Here is a 20,301-nt window from a genome sequence, read left to right as displayed (position 1 = left end):
TGCACTTTCCTCTCAGTCGTCTTCAGCCCAAGCCATGTTAGCTGGGTCTCAGAGTGCAGCGGTGCAACCGGTCTGTGCCAGGAAGGGGAGGCGCAGGCTCACACTGTGTCTTTAATATGTTGTCATGTTTTTCCCTTTATCTTTGTTCTCCATACAGTCGGAAACACTTCACATGCAGTCATGTCAAATTTCTGTTTGAGTTCAAAAATGCAAAATATGGCTACAGGATGAATTTCATGTTTAGTGGTCTGAGTTGGCTTGCATGTAGATGGATATATATGCAAATTTCCAGGCATTTTATGAGCTTATAATCATTGTGTGTTGGTGGTAGCCCTCAGTGTGAGTCCCCCTCTCAGTGAGTAGGCAGCGTATTACTTGTCTTGGTGCAATGAGCCAGGCCTTGTATTAGGCAGGTTGAGCTGCAGGGGAAATTTTGTAACACTTGACCTGTTTCACTGAGTCATTTGTGTGGATGAAGAAAGAGAGGGAAGGAGGAGGAGGAAAGAAGCAAGCAAGGGATGGGAGGGGAGAGGAGGGGAGAGCAGCACAAGTGGTTAGGGGTGATTGGAGAGATGAGTGACAATGAAAAGTGATCAAGAGAGGGAGAGAGAACAACAGCTGGGGGAGCTGGAGGGAGGAGAAATGAGATGACAGTGCCGTCATATTTCTTCTTTCTTACTTCCTCCATCGCTCACCCACCCCTCCATCCCTCCATCCCTGTCCTTCATTCAGCAGCCTCTCCGGCAGGCCTGACTGAGTCGCCCCGCTTCTCATTACTCACCCCTTCAACCCTAAAGGTCAAATACACAAACTTAGCACTTTAAAACTGCAGAAATATCACGTCTTTATGTAACTGTTGCTCCCTGGTATTGATGGAGTCTTTGTGTATGTGTGTACACACTTGCACCATCTGCCCTTTTTTCCCCCTGCGTGTCTTTGTGCATGTGTGCGTGTTTTGTTGAAAATAGTTGATGGCAGCTCACTGCATACATATTAATAGTGTATTTTTTTCATTTGAGGAGCTCAGCTGGTGGTCTCCTGCCTTGGAGGAAGAGTTTAAGCTGAATATCTGCATCACTGGCTATTTTTCCCCCTCACATCCTCCCTCTCTCTCTCCCTCCTGTCCTCACATTCCCTGAGTGTGAGCACATGTGTTTATGTGTGGTTTATTTTACTTACCCTGTGGGTGAAGTGAGAATAAAGGAGGTATGGAGAATGAATGATATATTAGACTTATTATTATTAGATTTGGAGTCAGTTTACCATTTTCCAAAGTGTTCTGGTGTACTTTCTTCTGTTACATAGCCACATGATCCATTATTTTTTGATGCATTCTCTTCATTAATATTAATCTATATGAAGAACTGTCTATAAAGTAAATAGCCTCTAGGATATAGTAGGAGGAATGCTAATTTACCCACCTTGTTTACACCTGGCATTAACTATGTATATCCACTTTCAGTGTTTTTTTGTGATTGAAGGCTGAACTGCCGTGGTTAGCTTGAAGTCTGGCACAAATCTCCAGGAATCCAGATGCTTAGTTAAAAAATGATGATGCTTCCTTTGAACTATGCCAGCAGACCACCTCACTCATTTGCACAGTGAGATGTGATTTATTGTGGGCAGAATGGCCTGATGTATATTAATATTGGGTATAAAGGCAAAGGCCAGCTGATGCATGTTCATGGCATTATTTAAATATTGTAATAAAGCCAGATTAACATTTAGTTCAATAAACAGCAGTTATCTGAGACAGATATCACAGAATATGTCCAGATGCAACCATAGTAAGAGAATGCTTTATCAAATCTTTAATACTTAATGTCTTGAACCTTGTTCTCCCAACATATCCTACAATATAGGAAGTTTATTCCAAGTGTATGAACAGCTTCAGATGTCTCCAAAGATACCAAATGTGCAGAATGAAATTGTATTACATAGTTTTACATTATATACTTCAATTAAGAGTACGATAGCTGCAGGGCACTCCCGGTGCTCCTGTGAGTCCTTGTTGCTGCTGAGGTATGTTGCAGGTTCCCTGGATGGTTGGAAAAAGATCGTGTTCAAAACGCTGTAAGGAATAGATTTATAAAGCTTTCATGTTACAGTAAATCGTGTGCTAGGATGTGATGTTTCTCTTCTTTTGAAACAAAAGGAGTCTGTGGGAGAGAAAAAAGAAATGAAAAGACTATTTTTAAAAAGGTAGTCACACATCTATCTGCCTCAGACACAGGTGTGTTAGAGGGTATCTGCAGAAAAGCAGAGGATCCACACCTGGGCTTGAAACATTAGAATAATCGATACATGGTGAGTACGAGCAATCTGTTTTGTTGAGACCAAAGTGGAAGAAAAAAAAAAAGCCTTGTCTCACTTCCTTCTCTTTCACATCTGCTCTCATTACCCTCCTTGTCCCCCAGATCTCCCTTGTCGCCTGCTCTGCCACTGCTGCCACAACTGCGCACAGCACAGTTGTAGCCTTTCAGTTCTGGTGTGACGGCCGGCGTGGCGACTGCTGGCCGGCGGCACATCCTCTGGTGATACGAGCCCCGCTCGTCAGTCGAAACAGTGCCTGGTGTTTGGTGACATTTAGCGTTTTACTGCAAAAAATTATGCATCAGTGTTGACATTCAGCCTTATGCATAAAATTCATGATGTATGTGGCACTTCCTGTAGGCGCTGCGGCAGAAAGAGAGGCAAGGAGTATGTCACAGCTGAGGCACAGACACACAACATCTCCACACACAAACACTCTGACTAATAAAAATAAATATCCACGCAAATCCTTGTGAATCTAGATGATTGAGCTTTGAATGATTGTTAAAGTCACGTGTCCTATATTTTTCTGTGTTCTTGGGTTTTCATTATGAATTCAGGACCCCCCCCCCCCCCCATCTACACATACACCTCTCCCTGAGGTACTTCACTTTATTCATTCCTTGCAGATTAATTCCAGTATGACACTTTTTTTATGATCCCCAATTTATGTCAGCAGTCAGGCAGGCCTCCCCTCTGTGCTGCCTCTCCCCTTATCTCCTTCGCCTCATGTCCCTGTCTGCAGCTACATGTGCTCTCGGTGAAACAATGGTACTTTCTAGTAACGAGCGATGGGTTTGTCAGGTTTTAAAATAAGAGGAAGACAAATGGAGGGAGGAAACGAGAGGATGTGAAGATAATGGGTTTCTGTGGTGATTAACATTCCAGAGTAGCACGTCAAAGAAAGTGTGACTGTCCTATTGTGTCTTTACTGACAGCAAAATGAACAGAGGTCTCTGTGCTGGTTTCGTCTGTGGCACAGAGGGTAATAGACATACCATGTCTAATCTACATCTGGGTGGCTGCACGTCTCTGTGTGTCTCAGCGTCTCCACATGTGTCTCTTGTGTAAACTGAGAGTGACACATTTACCCTTTTTCTTCCCTCATTTGTGAATAGACCCACATTTACAACATGCAGACACCGTGACAGTGACTGAGCTCTTGTTCTCTTGGTCACTGAGTCAGCCGGCTAGCTGACTAACCGGTCATTCAGTCCTGTCAGGTGGAATTGCTAGCATCCTGCCACGGCTGGTGTGACACACCTGTCACCTGCAGCCAGAGCAGCCCAGCCTGTTTGGTATGTTTGTGTTTGACCAAAGCAGGAATCTGTGTTAGCTGCTGTTCTATTATACAGAGAATGACATCATCGCTACTGGGTGAGTGCTGCTGACATACAGGATTTACTCAAGTGTTGTTGAGCAAATAGTTGGTGGAATAAATCAGCAGGCAGTAAAAATAAATACAATGAAGTTCATGTATTATAAGTATTACTCCATCTGGAGCCATATCCACTTAAGCTGTGCAATCCAATGTATAGTTGACCTGTACTTCAATAAAACTCTGTAATCCACAGTATTATTTTAAAATGATTACTTCCATCCATCCTTTTATCCGTCAGCTATACCTGCTTTATCCTGAAGATAAGGCAGAAGAGTCTGAGCCATCACTGGCAGGGAGGCGGGTACACCCTGAGCCTATCACAGGGGGACAGACACCCATTTAGCATTACCAATTAACCTTAAAAAGACCACTTAATTGAGTGTCTGATTGTCAAGCAGAAGATGTAGTTCATTGCAAATGTTACTCTCTTTAGCTGTTGGTATTGTCTGTATGATAATCCCTCTTTAGTTTTAGGCTGTTTTTCTGACAAAACAATTTGTTTGCTCGGGCTTCTTGAAGGTTTGATTTGACATTTCTGTTTTCTTATAAGCCGAATATTAATCAAGTATAAATAATTTGCTGTTTTCTGAGAAAAATTAAAAAAATATAAAAATCTAGCTCCAGCCTTAAAAGTATCTGTACTGATCTGCTATAACTTTAAAACCACAGAGATGGCCTGAATAGCATCCATTATCTGATAATGGCAAGTGAACGTCAGTTGGTCTGTTTAGCATCCTAGATTGGTATGAAGTTGCAGACTTCAGTGTGCCCGTGTTGAAAACAGCGACACATGAGCCTAAAGGAAGAAGGTGGCCTAGCCAGGTGACTCATATTTTCTTGTAGACAGCTGTGTGTGACTTTGTGTGTGTGTTTACCTGGGGGAAGATATGGTAGCAAGATGTTCTATGAGAAGAAAGAAAGCTGCCGGATGCAGTAGGTGTTTCTCAGGTCGGCTGCAGCACTAGAACGCTACATCACCAAATCCTGCCGAGGCTGCCAAGGATCCAGTCATTCACAGGCTTTTAAGTGATTCTTCACGTTGATGCTTAGTGTTGTAAAAATCCCCACAATCCTCATTAGACTGTTCCTTCATGTGGTCGAAAAAATAATAGAGAGGAGTTTTGTTTGGCCTGTTAAAGAGCTGAGCTAACAAGAAAGCATTCTTGACTAAAGGCCAGTTCTATTGACGATGCTACACAATCGCTTGCACATGCTTTTGTATGACTATCACAATAAACACTTAAACATCTACTAAGCACGGTGATGCAAGACAATCAGACCTCTAAACTTGACATTGATTATTATAATTCTGCACTATAAGAGGACCTATAATTTGTGCCTCAGGCGCTATCATCAGCATTCCTGTCACTCTTTTTTCATGCTGGATATAGGCCACAAATGCCTAGCTAATCAGGTAGTCTGTCTGGAGGTTGCTCATGGATTCATAGCTAAGATCATTTGATTCTCCCCAGTCCCTGGCTTTGATCCTAATGTCTCATCCGCCCTCAGATCAAAATGTACATCCGACTTTTCCCCGCTGTTCCGCTGGGCTGTGTGTACACCGGCACACAGTCAGGTGTGCTTTGAAAGCTTGAGGAGAGCATACAGGTTTTTCTGAGCTAAGTTAAGCTTGGGATTAAGGAGAAATTTACTGCCCATATGTGTGTGTGTGTAATAGTATCTATTTTTGACTGTGCCTACACAGAGAGAAATGCCTGGGTTTTCCTGAGAAAGGCTTCAAAAGCCCTTGCATCATCCACCAGCTTTCACTTGCTGCTTTCACACAGGTGTTTTGTAAAACACACACACACACGCTCACACACACTCTCAGGCGCTTTTGAGCACGCGCTATGTCTCGTCTCTATTTGTGAGCATTTCCATCTGAAGGTGTGCCTATATGTTGTCTGCTGATGTGCTACGTGTGTACATGCATGTGACTGTGTTGGGCGTGTACGTGTGTTCCCTCTCTTCTTGCGTGCCTAACTCACTCTGACACATCTGTGGCTTTTCCAGGCGAATCAGGGCCGGTGCCAAACTGCCAAGAAATCAATGCAACAGACTCGGCTCTCCTCCTTTTCCTTCATGTTCCTCCCTCTCACTGCTCCTCACTCTGCCCCCCTATTTCTCCCTCTCTCTTCCTCTTTTTTTCTGCCTCCTTCTGTCTTGCTCAGAGCCCTTATTAAAAATGGAGTGAGTGTGTGCTGCATATTTAAAATGGTCATGGATGGATTTAAACGGCTGATGGTATTTAGTGTCTCCTCAGGGAGCTGCTATGAGCCCTTAAGCTGACTCCTCTGACTGGAGCCTGACTGACTGGTGAGCACACACTAAACCCCTAATAATGACTTGTGTACACACAGTCAGCCTGGCTCATGCATGCACGCACACACAGACACACACTCCCATTGTAGCACACTCTGCGTGGTTGTGACAAGGACGCTGGTCACGTCCATTATGTGTGCAATAGAGGCATTGCAAAGTGCGATAGATTGTGTCTCTGTGTGTGTAGGCTCATCGGTCAATAACTCATTAGTTTGCCTGCTTTGATGTAGCGGTGTGTAAATGTTTTTAACTGTATCTGAAGATGCTCTTTAGGAGTTCACAGGCATCGCTACGTGTGTGTGTGTGTGCGTGTGCGTGTGTGCTCTCTTGACAGTCAGGGTAGATGTCACACTGAGCCCCTTCAGGTTGAGCAGCAAGTGTTTCTGTCATGTTGTCTTTCATGCTGGCTTGGATTTGGGTTCCAATCTGCTCCTAAGTGTCCTTCAGTGAAACACTATTGATTACCCCACGCACTCTCAAACACTGAACATAAATACTGCTGATGTTGAAACACACACTGATAAACAGACACCCCCACAGAGAAGGGAGGGCAGCAGCATCTGAGCAATGAGAGATGGAGGAGACAGAGGACTCTAAATATTCAGATGAATAGTGCATAACAGCGTCTCCAATAACAAACCTGCGCCTGCAACCATCTTTAGTTTGGAACAATGAGATCAGTGGCAGTGCATTCAGTCCACGTCATGAGAGTGTAGATTTATACATTATTGATGCTGCAGGGCTTTTTAATGGCGGCGTCTTGGTGTAAAGTCGTTTGATGTATGTGGAACAGTTTGGTATCTTTCATCCATGACATGTGAGGGTTAAAGAGTGTTCGTAATGTGAATATTTGCATCTGCACCGGTGTCTGCGTGCACTTGTGCTTTCCTGTTTGTGTGAGGGACACGTGTGCCTGCCAGCGTTCACGCTCACATTTATATGTTTTGAATGCTAAAGATGTTAAGTGGTGAATTACAGTCCTGTAGTGTGATGCATTGTTGACTGACACACCGCTGACCTTTGAGAATTCTGACACATGCACAAGCAGAAGTCAAACCAGGATGCAGGGTTTTCAGAAGCTCCTGTTTTCATGGAAGTGAATGTGCAAGAACATAGGTTGCATCTTCTTGTTTCACCAGTGCATAAATCACCGGTGCTCTAAGCCAAGCAGCCAATCAGCCCCATTTTAAACACTAATGAGACCATTCTTTATTTCCATACAGATAAATGGAACTATGAATGCTTTTCCTCCTTATTGTATTTTCTCTGCGTCCACTGGCTCCCAGTGGCAATGCATAACTGAATGGCAATGGAGAAACGTCTTTCTTAATGAGCATTTGAATCAAGGTTCGGCTAGAGTGCAGTTTTTAGGTATGTCGACAGCTCGCATTGTTGTGTTTTCTCTCCGGGGGCATTGGATGAAGAGGAAAGTGAATGAATGTGGAGAGTGTGCAGGGCCATTATGGCTCTGTGTGTCATTAATCAGTAACTGATGAGAGGCAGTTTGAGGGAGAGATGGGGCCTATTACTGCTATGGCACTCTCAGGACTCTCTGGGAGGCTCTTTTAGGCTGCCTGTTTTGTGGTCAACAATGCAGCAGGTACAAACACAGTAAACAACAATTGAAAGGAAATCAGTATTCCAAGAAAAAGCCCAACAGGTCCTGCACAGGGATCATTAGTTTTAGATGTTATCAAGCAGAGAGAGTGGGACATTTGGAACTTTTCTCATGTCACAGATACTTTTCTTCCTCAACTCTTTCCCTCCTCCTCATCCTCCACCTTCCAGATTGGATCTTCTATTCTGTCAGTTCTCTCTGTTCTCTCCTATATATTCGACACGCTCTCCTCTCCTTCTCTATCTCTGTCACTTCTTCTGTGGGTTGTTTCCTCTCTGGCAGTCTGTGTGAGGAACTTGGTAGGAGAGTAACATAAAGAGCGTTCTCATGCTAGTCGTCAAGAGTTGAGAGAATTGAAGGAAATGACTCTCCATGCTGTAGAGAATGATGGAGGAGAGGAGTGCTAGCCAACTCCTCCCTGTTCTCATTATGTCTTATGTTTCTGCACAGCACGCTGCTTAATAGATTGTAGTACACGGAGACTATTACAGTGTAGCATCCTGGCTGTAAGGGAGAAACCTGAGAGGATAGCAAGGTTTGAGGTTGTATGTGTGGCTGAGTGGTGGGTAATGAGGTGAGAGTCCCTTCTAGCCAGAGGTTAGCAGTGGTTAGGAGGGCAGGTAAACATACCAGCTGCTCCTGACTGTCTGGCCTCAAGGCCGCAGTGACACTAGTGGAGGAGGAGGAGGAGTGTGGTGTGGGGGGTGAGTTGGGGGGAGGAGAGTGGAAAAAGCAGTGCAAGAAGATGGATGGGAAGCCTAAAGGCATTGTGAGGTAAAATAGGTGGCTGAATACTCTGATTGCAAAATTTACTGTAGGTTAGAATATTTTCCCATGACCGGCTGAGGTTAGCCTCAGACTCTTTCCAGTACAGATTCTTCTTCTTCAATTATGGTAAATGTTCTCTTAAAGACCACAGTGATTACACTCAGCCTCTCCTCTGTCACATTTATTAAAATTGTGGAGACCTACTGCTATTTAAAGGCCCTTCATAATTCTCACTCTTGCAGGAATGTTGGGTGAGGGCCAGCTCAGTGATTAGCTTAGCACAGAAAAACAAAATAAGTTCTTTACAGACATGAGAAAAATCCTCTCAAGCTAAATGATGAACAACTTTTTTCTTTTATGTTCAATCTGTACAAATTAAAGAACACTTTACTCAGTTGAGTGCAGTTTAAGGCCACTGACACAAGAACAAGTGTGCACTTTAACTTATGTAGCTAATGTCAGTTAGGTATTACTAGAACTGGTTTAATCAAAGCTTTTGTCAACATGTGTATTATAATCAGTGTATCAGTATGACTATAATGACATCACAGGTGAAAGTACAGTACTAAAATAGAACAATGTTTTAAATTTGCATCGTGTTGCATTTTAATATGCCCACTTCAGTTCTGAGACACTGGTGTAATGAGCCACAGTTACTTTAATGTGTTCATTTTCTGAGAGTGCTAAAATCAGTCCCATGGATTTAAAGACAAACTGATCCGTGCTTTTAGAGCACTTGTTACTCTTCTGTTAAGTGTCTGCATGCTGTTTCCAGCACTACCTGTTACCACCCACCCATGTGTGTGTGTGTGTGTGTGTATAAGCGAGAGAGAGAAGGAGAAACAGAGTGCTTGTAGTACAACAGATCATTCATGTCCTGAGTGGACAGCTACATTTGGCTAATGCAGCCCTGTTTTCTCTGCTGGCTGCAGCCGACCACCTCCGTGCCAGTGTAAAGTGGACTGTAAATATTGACAGGGAGACAGCAAGAGGGGAACAGCGACCTTGTCAAAAAGAGAAAGAAAGAGAGGGAGATGGAGAGTAGGATGGAGACATGGAGGGAGGGAGAGAGAGAGAGGGAGGGAGAGAGTCCCTGCCTTCTCCCAAAGCATCTGAGTGTGCTTTGATGCACTGTGGCAGGGAACACACTGTCTCCCCAGAGAGGGAGAGGGACACACACACGCACACACACACCGTACAGAGTTTTCACATTACCCACCACAGCTTTTTAAAATGTCAAAATGCACACGCACACATACACACATGATTGCAAGACTCTCACGCGCAACACACAAACACACACAGTGTAGTGTAAGCTCTGAGTGTATGTCTGTGACATGAATTTAATCCTCAGACAGTTAAAATGCACAAGGTTGAGTTCTAAAATCACGGTAGATTAGAAATGTCCAGAATTACTGATTTGCCCAAACCACAAACCCTGAGAACCACATTACACACACACACACACACTTACTCACTCACTCAAACTCAGGCAGGATTCAGTCAGCGTTTCCTTCAGTCAGATCGGTGGAGTCTGTCCTCTCTGAGCCGCTCCTGTTGTCCAAACAGGCACAATCAATTTGATCTGATTTGTTTTGTGCTGAAATGAATTGTAATGGCATCATGAGTGCAGTGCATAGTAAACGACAGTGATGGTGACGCTGATTGTGGTAGTAGGAGTAGCAGGTCTTCAACTGCCATAAAATTAATGTCAGAGGTAGCTGCAGCACTCAACACTGTAGCACTTGCATTGATTGTGAATAATTTAAGTGTGTGCGTAGGGCTCAAGTGTGCGTGTGTTTGCTCATGTGTATTCAGGTCTGCACCCATATATGTGCCCTTCTTTAGTGTAGTGTTTTTCTTTGCCTTTGTTTTTCTCCCATCATCCTCCCCCTCCTCCCCCTCCTCCCTCTCTTATTCGCTGAAGTCTTCAGTTATCTGTGCAGCTGATTATCAGGTTGCTATATTTTCAGGTGCACACACAGATCAACCTGAATAAATCCACTGATAGATGGATAGGGTGTATGTTTTACCAAGTGAACCTCCCAATCTAAAGTCTAGGTTTTCTCTTTTCTCTTAGTGAGCAATGAGATTACGTGCACTGTTCTTTATCTTAATCTCTTTCAGAGACCATCAATTCATTCGGTCCTAATCTCATCTCCAGGCTCTCTGCTGTGACCATGGTAGCCTTGTGTTTTTCCTATCTATCTGTCTGTTGGTACTGTAGCCTGAGTCTGTGAACATAGTTTTAAAAGATACAAATATATCCTACATATAATTTCAGCGGAAACTTTGGCATTAAGGATGAACCCTTTCTGAAAAGTTTTCCACTGGCATCTTTGAAAAAGAACAAAGAAAACTGCACAGAAAAAGAGTTCTAAAACACAAAATGTTACCAGACATTACTGGTAGTGGTGTGATCAAATGCCGTGGATTTATATCATTAAATAGGAATGTCTCACTTTACTGAAAAGCGCCCTGTGATTGAAGGAAGAGAAAGAGGAAAGGAATATACAAGCAGGGCATTCCAACTCACCTGCAGAGCAGACTGTCATCATTCATGAATAGATTTAAACATCCATGGTAGGATGGTTTTTGTTTTTTTTGTTTAGTGACCGGTCATCTGTTAATCTCTTAAAAGCCATGTGCAACTGATCCTTTTCTTCTGGTTGTAAGGTTGGTTAGTAGTCATTCAGTGTAGTAAAAACCATGTAGGTGTGTGTTTGTGTTGCCCAGATTTGCTGAACAGGTCAGAGAGGGTAATAAAAACAGGCTTATCTCTACTCGTTAGGCACAGGAGATAAGAGATGCAGAGGGAGACGCTGCAGATTTGTGCTGTCGTATTACAGAGCCAAACAAGCGAATCCCAAATTGCACCGGCGACGGAGCTGGATGACAGGAAAGAGGGATGATGGAGTGATGGAGGGATGGATGGATGGGTGGAGGCAGAGGAGAGGCATAGATAAATGCAGCGAAAGCCCCGGCCCGTGAAGGGAGAGGTTGAGGATAGGCCAGCATGTTAACCTTAATCCCTTCAGGGAGAGGCGTAAACACACAGGAAGAGAGAACAAGGGATTGAGTGGAAAAGAGAGGGATGTGAGATCTTTGTCTTCCCGCTCTCTCCTTCATCCCCTCAGTGTGTGATCAGCCAGTTGCAGGCAGCAGTCGGGAAATCCCTCCGTACTTATCTGAAGCCAGCCTCTTAATCACAGCCTTCATCTCACTTGGCTCTTCTGCTGTCTCACCCTCTGTTCCTCCGTTTGATTCCTTTCGTCTCACCTCCTCTCTCCTAAATGTCATTCTCCCCAACATCCACTGGTTGGACTCTGTCAGCTCTCGTTGACTCATCTTTGGATGAATCCTCTTTTCGTTTAGTAGTCTCTTCTCATTTCTTTCCAGCTTACCCCGTCAATGACTCACATGTTTTTAAGGAGTACTGATGTGTCTCCTTCTCTGATCAAAGTATTCAGAAGCTGAAATGAAGGAATAGAGACTGTAAAACTCTGGCTGCAGAGCTGTGGCCAGGATTCATCAATACATCCTGAAGCTGAAGAGATTCCAGTGGTATTTTCAACTTGCTGAAGTAGGTCTGCAGTCATTTCAGTCAGTTTCAGCCAACCATCCAACCTCATCTCCTCCTCCTCCTCCTCCTCCATGCCCCGTGGGAGAGAGCGGTGGGGCATGTTTGACTGGCTGGCCAGGCAGGCAAGGGTGAGCGATGGAGGGCTCACATAATTTAGGAAAGAATAGATGTCTATCTGACTGGATGGTCCCTGCATTGATCTGCTCACAGGAATGGAGCTGACCTTTAACTGAGTCTCAACTGTGGATCATCTTCTCATTCACTGTTAGGAAAAAAAAACAGCACACGGTTGAGTTGAAAGAAATGCTTTCTGCCTCAGGGCTCCTTTTCCAGTGCAATGCTATTTTGTGTTGGCTTGTTTTTTATGTCTAAGACGTGTCTTTGTGTATGCATGTGATATTTGTGTAGAAGGGGAAGTCAGGAGGTTAAAGGGCACGCTGCAGACTAATGTTTCTGTGTAAATATGTCAAGCAGAGTGATGAGGACGCAGCACAGGATGCCTGCTGTCCCTCGTTGTTGTATTGTGCCAAAATTGTGTTTGCATGGCCGTGTGGTCTTAAAGTGCACTGTTTGTGTGGGTAAGTGCTTGTCTGGTTGCATGTCCTTGGCAAAGAGCTGCACGAATTTTAACAGGCCCAGCAGACGTACACGCACACACACACACACACACACACTCGCCTCCTCCAATATTTCATTAGCGCAAGACATGGCTGGTGTCCAGGGCCGACACACAGTGGAGTCACTGGAGTCAAGTCATTCACACACAAGCTCCCTACCTCTGTCCTCAAAACTGGCCTCTTGTCCTGCAGCTCTCTTTTCTCTCTCAGAGGTTATCTGAAAAGAAGGACCTGAAACCTGCTGAGTGAAAATGACATTGGGTGGATAATGACGTCTTGTGAGATAAAGCAGAGCAAAAAGCGGGGGGGCCTCTATAGAGCTTCGCCAAAGGAGCCGAAAAAACTGAGGAGGATGATAAACAGACCCGACAATGAAATGGGGAAGCAGCAAGACATAAGACTAGAAAGACAAGGCAGGTATCAGGTTTGGAATGAAAGTGCCCCCTGGCAAGGCCAGGGTTTGGGTGTTAAAGAGACACAGCACCACCATGTGGGAGCTGGCTGACACTGCATGAAAGGGATTTTATGTGATGTGTCTCATGCAAAATTACACTTGCAACAGCTGAAAATCTAATAAAGCCCGAATGCCTGCTGGTATGTCACATTCAGCCAGTCTGTATTGTTAGAGATTTCATGAAGGGAAGGCTCCCTGCTTATTTTATTTTCCCATGCAAATCATCTCTCCCATCCCCATTACAGTGCATAATGAAAATCACTGCACAGCGCATGGCCTATGTGGCTTTGAAAATGTCACATTAAAATGTTTCTGCCACCTTCCTTCAGAACTTGTATAAAGAAATCTGACAAATTATTTAGCAGTGCTCATTTTAAAGTTCATATTTTTTTTTATTGCTTAAAGTCTGTGTTTTACGAGAGCGCTGGAACACGAGCGTGTTTTACAAGCTTGTGGGTAGACTCAGACTGTTGCATGAATAATAAGCTTTAATTTCCTGCAGCCATCTTAAATTTCCTCTCCAGCATAGCAGCTGCTTGTCCTCATCTCCTCAAGTGTTTTTTTTGGCAATCTTGAAATGAATAATAGATAAATTGAACAAATTGTATTTTTGACTCTGGTATGGAGGATTAGATGAGTTGTAGCTGTTTGTTTTGTTTTGATTCTTAATGGATACATGTGTAATTTGAATACATTGTACATTTATTATTAGATTTTTTCAGAGATTTTAATGTGAGATCTCTAAAATGAGATTATCCTTGACTTTGTCAGGTGAAAAGTGACTTTTATGCTAGCTCCTTTGTGCTTTGTTTCTGTGATGCTAGCTTTCCTGCTACAGACACAGCGATCGCTGCTTAATACAATAAAATATCAGCCTATTGAATCAGTTAGTGTTATGTTTGGCAAACAATGGATTGGTTATAGCCTGACATATTGTTTTAGCTGCTGGAAAATCTCTAGCAGTTATCCAGCCAGCGCTCTTTGCCCTCTGTCAGGCGAGCAAGGCCATGTAGCTAGTTGTAGTTGTAGACATGTGATGTAGATCTAGTAAATATTTGGTACACAAGACACTAGATGCGGCCCAGATCAACCTCAGGAGTTCAGATGAACTGCTCATGTCTATGCAGTCCTTGTCGAGGGCATCAACAAGGAAGCTGCACTCAGATCACTAATTTATCTATTCTGTAATCCAGCATTTACTCTTCTTCTTCTTCTTCTGCTTCTTCTTCCATAAACACGTAGTCTTCTCCACCTGTGGCAGTTTAGGACCCTCCAGAAACAGACAACTACTTTAAATGCAATGAGGGCACCACATGTTGGATTCCAGTCTCTGGATATGCGCAGCATTTGTTTTGCACTATAGGGAAATAAAACGTGGAAAACTTATTTGTACCCACCTGAATAAATCCCAACAACATAATTAACTCATTTCACCCCAACAGAAGAAGATTGTTTATTTATGTGTTACATCCTCAGAGACCTTTATTTTTTATCTTTTAAAGAGCGGGTAAGCTCAGTGATTACTGCTGTGACTCCTTTGATTTTGCAGATTCACTTCTACTGGATTTTTATTTTTAATTTACATGTTTTTTTCATTTCCTCTCATATTTGCTCTCTGGTGTGTTCTATCAGTTTAAAAAAAAACATAAGACAGTATTTATAAAGTCTATTGTGCTGCTGGTATGCGGACACCTTCAAATACAGCCTTTACAAATGATTTACCATAATAAAAGCATAAAAAAAAGCTGTTGAACACAGGAGGACATGCAGGGTCAGTGATTGTAATGAGTCCTAGGAAGCGACACAATCATTAGGACACTTTGGTACGTGTGAAAGAATGGAAATTATTTTAGGAGATATTCAAAGCAGTCTATTGTTAGAAGAGAATTGTAATTATAGGGCTAACAACATCCAATCATGACCCTTCCAATTACTAAGACCAGGGTTTGTTCTCATCAAATGAGCTTCAGATCCTCTCTGCCCTTTACCCACCCCCTCATTAGCATAATCCCCTGGGAATACAGGAGGATAATGAGCTGGGTTGCACCTTCAGTAAACACACAGTGTGTGTGTGTGTGTGTGTGTCATGGTTCATGCTTAGTGTGGTCATGGTTCATTAGTGGAACCTCTGTATGATTCCTCTGGTTCATTATAATCACCCATGTGACTCAACACTCTAATCAAGACCATGCCTGTACCTTACTTAGTCTCTCCCTCTCTTCTCTTACACACACACACTTCATTCCTGAGTCTCTTTTTTACATTATTCAACCATTCCTACTGGCAGACCTTATGTTAATTTATATATAATTTTTGTACAGTCTTGTACTTCATGACTTTTAATTAATGTTAATGTTTGTTAAATTAATGGGTCTTAACTAAGGGGTTGTACTTTTTAACTGGGTCAAAAAAAACAAATCTAAAGCATGATGAACTGATTAACAAATATAAATAATGGCAAAAGACCTACAACAAAACAGCGGTTTGTGACAGGGTCTACAGGGGTATACTGTACAACCTGGAACCCCAAAACAGAGTATGCTGTGGGTCACCTGCCTCCAAAACAGCCACTTGAGGATTTTTTCATTCCTTATCTCATGAAATGGAAACAATGGATACAATCAATCAATCTATGGGGTCTTTTATATTATTTGTATATTTATTTTCTTTGATTGAGAGTTGGTCAGTTGTTTCCTCTCATTGTGCTAGGCTAAGCTAACAAGTTGCTTACCTATCTTTCCTAGCAGATTTTTTTTTTTGTCTGTTTTCTTTTCTTTTAAATGTAAAAATTGCTTTACAAAAACACTTAACATATAAATAGTAGTTGGGTATGAAAGATTTCAGTTCAGTTCGTGTTACAGATCCCAGTTTGTCATATTTAGAATTCTGTTTTTGTCTCAGCTTCCAGATGTCCATGATTCTACAAGAATCCTGTAAACATCCTCTTCCTTGTATTGTCTGAAACGGGTCTCATTTATTGTCTTAACTGCTCACATCTATAACAACGTGGTCCAAGTAGACGTGCTTTTATTCTTAGGGTACATAGAACAACAAATATTCTTCTTATGAGTGTCTGAATGAATGAGGGTTTTCCCATCTACTCCATCTCATGTTTCCAGAGACTCGTCTTCCAGTGAAAGGTGCCCAAACAGGCAGCATCATTGGAGGCATCATTGGGGTCATTATCATCCTGGCCATCATTGGAACAGTCATAGCAATGTACCGCAAATACAAAAACAACAAGTGAGTACCTGATCAGTTCTCCGTTGTTGTCATAATGCCTGGTTGGTCTGTTAGATGAAATGCCACACAGCGTGTGTCATATTCCTTTGCCTCACTAAACATGACAGCTGTGTATTTTTGTGTTCCAGCGGCCCACCCAAATACAAGCCCCCTCCTCCTAAGAAGACGAATAGCTCTGCCAGCAGGGTGAGTCACCATCGACAAACGGCTTTAAGGACAACAGTATCACCCTCCTGACAGCTGTGTCAGATTTTACACAGCTGTTTTCTGATAGTGTATTGACTGTGTGTGTCCTCAGGTGGTAAACTCAAGTTATGTCCCAGTGGCTGAGGAAAGACCTCTGCAAACTCAGAACTACTGTATCCAGAACGGAGAGCCAGTCACGGTAAGCGCACATGGATACACGGGGGAAGGTTACACACAGTCCCATGTGACTGAAATATGTGTTTTTCATTATGTTTTTTCTCCTTCACACATGACTGATAAAGAATCTGATGTAGTACATTATTTCCAGTAATAGATCAGGATGTGTGTCATTTATGTACTAATAACACTGTTTATTTACTACATTTTCTCAGTATCCCCTCCCCCGACATTAAATTGCTAGACAAGTATTTAAACTGCAATCTATTTGTTTGTTTGTAACCACAGTGCCTCAAATTATCCAGGCATCTTTAGGGAAGAATGAAAGGCTTGGAACCAGACCAATCTCATCAGTGAATAGAGTTTGATTATAAAAAACATGTTCTGTTATTGCACCTTAAATCCACTGATTGGTTTAAAAGGAAACATCAAAAGGTTTTAGTGGAAACTAATTATCAGCTTTCGATTATTTGGTAATTTTACGTGAGCATATAGGTATTTAAATGTGGATATAATCTTGACATTTGTCTACAGGACCTGGATGCCTACCCAGATGACTATGATGATGCTGGTGACGGAGAGCATTACTTCTCTGCTGCCCCCTCTGGCTGGGATGATCCTGGGAACAGTGAGGTTCCACCTCCTTACATGAACACAGACAATGATCCACAGGACTACCACATGGGCCCCAGTGTCAGCCGCGGAGAAAGCTTTGTGTCTCCCGCCATGTTTGTGTGACTGTGTGTAAATACCGTGCGTGTATGTGTGACCGAATGAATGCTCGTCTCTGTGTAAAAATACACAGATGCAAATGTGAACATTTGATGTTAGTTATTAGTTATAATTATCCAGGTTATCATTAGTTATTATTACAACATAATCAGCTGGTGTGTTGCTGTTTTGTCAGTTTGACAAAGGTTTAGGTATAAAATGATGCACTGCACAAACAGCCATGGGAATGTGATTACATCTTTATTCTTAATCTGTAGATAAATCAGCTGTTACGTTGTATAATATACCTTATACTGTTGAATATTACATGGAGCTCTCATGCATGTTATGGTTACTGACATGGCTTGGTTAGAAGAAGCACAATCTGTATGTATACACTGTAACGTCTTAGCGCTCTCTGGTTGTATCCGTCTCGTGTTGTTGGTTTCCAAACCCAGCTGGCATGAAGTCAGAGTAACACAGGCGCCCTGTGGAGAAGCTATTAGCTGCAGTTAATCAGGCAACGCCGAGACTAGACCCGCAGACCGTGACGACATTAGGTTTTAAACTGCAGTCAGGAGGGGGAGTTAACTGCTGGAGAAACACTGTTTGTGTTAATGTGTTTGGTTTTAATAGATTTTTATGCATCTGGCCTTTGCCTTCCTTTGTGAAAGTTTAAAACCACTCAGACACTCAGAGTGTCTGAGTGGTAGGACCTGAATGAACTGGCCTTCTTTGATTTTGTCTATATGTAAACATTTGATTTTAATTTTTTTTTTTACTTGTATCCATCCAAGAAGCCATAAAACAGCACTGCTCTGCTGCTCATACTGTGCTGTGAATATCTGTTACTTAAAAAAACTTTTATACCTATTTTTGTATTATTTACTTTGTCTACCAGCAGATGGATTAGAGCAAATCTGGATTATGTCCATGGATTCTGTTTTATTCATCTCTCAGTGGAGGATTAAATAGTTCTTCATGGAGTTGCTAGTCCATTATAGGGGTTAAGGGTGCTTAATCTGAACCTTTCCTTCTCCATTGTTAACTTTTAAGGTTTCTTGTTAGTGTTAGCACCAAATAGGTTTTTCTATTTGGTTCTATTATTTAAGACCTATGAGATTTATGACCTGAGATTTTTGTTATTCTGGTTGATTTTAATCTCTCTGAATCACATTTTAAAAGTAAATGTGAGAATTGTTGATTTAATAAACTTATCCTAGTTAAATCTGTAAAAAAAAAATAATTTCATTGCAGCAGTTGTCTTTTTTTAGTTCTGTTGATATTCCACTGTTTCGCCACGAGGGGGCAGTATGGACTGAAAATGCATGCGTGTTCAGTGACACACAGAGTAACAGTCGTGACTTCCCCTACTAATGTCTAAAACAGAACAAAAACACAGAATATTGTTGCCTTTAGCTACAAGTGAATGCAGTCACTACGTACCATTTGTCAGTAAATGACAGGGAAGCAGAGGGCAGCTGCAGTGCCAACACATTCCAAAGTGAGGACTGCAGTGGGCTGAAGCACATCTGATACAGTGGAACACACTTGTTCTGCACTCTGCTCTTGTCTGACTCATCTCTTTCTATCTTAAGCTTTTTCCTCCAATCCCATATTCACACTCCATGAGGACCGTGGTTAGATCAGCCTAATTTGTCTCCTGCACCAAAGGAGCTGCATCCAAACAGATGCAGAATGTATGGATTACATCCAGCACCTTTCTTCTATCACTGACTCACATGTATAAACCACTTGTGTCTTGCAGCTTATCCGGGTACGGTGTGCAGCAGTGTCCTGAATGAGGCAGGGCTGCTGGTGCAGATTAGCCTGACATACTGCAGATGAAGGTGAGGCCTGACTAGCAGCACACCATGACTCTGCAGTCTGTCCCCTGCCGGTATTCTGATCACACAGGTACATGGGGATTCTGAGACTGAATGTGTAATGCTGACAGAACATATATATTGGCCATTCAAGACTTAACACCAAGGTCAACCCACTCTGCTGAAGCTTTAATGAATGTCGTGACTGATATACATTCTACAGTGAACATGATTCCCTGTTCCGAGCTGCAATGCCCCATGTACATTACCATCTATAAACATATGGATCAATATATATGATCAGAGGAATTGAGTGGGAGTTGTAACTCTTTTTAATGGCTCTGTGTGTATTGATTGAGTTTGTATGCACAGTCTATAAATTAGCTACTCAGTGTAGAGGAGATAAAAAGTTTATCTGAAGGTCCAGTGCAGTTGAAATAACCTGGAAGGAACGCTCTGTTACTCCTCTATAAACTAGCACTGTTCTGTGCAGTCGCAGTATTATGGGATTACCAGACTTTGTGAATCGGCCGCCAGGTAACGAGTGAAGGAGAAGGCAGAGAATAAATCTCTCATGCCTTCAACGCTGTTAAGCTGGTTAAAAATAGAGGAGAGAAGAGAGGGGATTGAGAGAATCGGGGTGGACAGAAAAGATGTGGGGGGAGGAGGAAACGACTGATTTGACTCTAATAAAGTAGGTGAGGAAGGATTTACCGAGTGACCTTGAGGACCAGCAGAACAAATGTATGGCATGATGCTCAAGGCTCAGAGAGAAGCCGTCAGAGAGATCCTGAGTGCTCTCTGAGCCAGCCTGACCCTGATGGACAAACTCTTCTCTGGCTCATCATGTGCATGACAATGATGAGCATGTTTGGCTGTATTCTGATGGCTTGGTTGGTGAGTAAAGACATGCACACTATCTATTTATAAGTACACCTGACGTGGATTAGAACATCTTGGGACACCTCGAGTGTCTATTTTAAGAGCAGGAAATAAATGCAGATTAAAGTCATATTTAAGGATATCAGATCACAGTCACCCAAAGACATATGATTCAGTGCTGCAATAAGTCTAAACCTTCAATTATCTTTAAGAGGATGAA

General features: G+C 42.5%; 1 protein-coding gene across 1 annotated transcript in view; it reads left to right on the top strand.

Annotated features, from left to right (window-relative positions):
- Positions 1-18,619, top strand: part of LOC114447909 (nectin-2) — a 73,537-nt gene extending 54,918 nt beyond the window's left edge. The window contains exons 7-10 of the mRNA XM_028424449.1: positions 16,176-16,299; positions 16,428-16,485; positions 16,598-16,684; positions 17,197-18,619. Of these exons, the coding sequence (XP_028280250.1) occupies positions 16,176-16,299; positions 16,428-16,485; positions 16,598-16,684; positions 17,197-17,400 (473 nt within the window). The 3' untranslated portion in view covers positions 17,401-18,619. The remainder of the gene's footprint in view (positions 1-16,175; positions 16,300-16,427; positions 16,486-16,597; positions 16,685-17,196) is intronic.
- The last annotated feature ends 1,682 nt before the right edge of the window (positions 18,620-20,301 follow it).

The sequence above is a fragment of the Parambassis ranga genome, chromosome 16 (genome assembly GCF_900634625.1).
Source record: "Parambassis ranga chromosome 16, fParRan2.1, whole genome shotgun sequence".
NCBI lineage: Eukaryota > Metazoa > Chordata > Actinopteri > Ambassidae > Parambassis > Parambassis ranga.
This window is presented reverse-complemented; position numbering and strand designations above follow the sequence as displayed.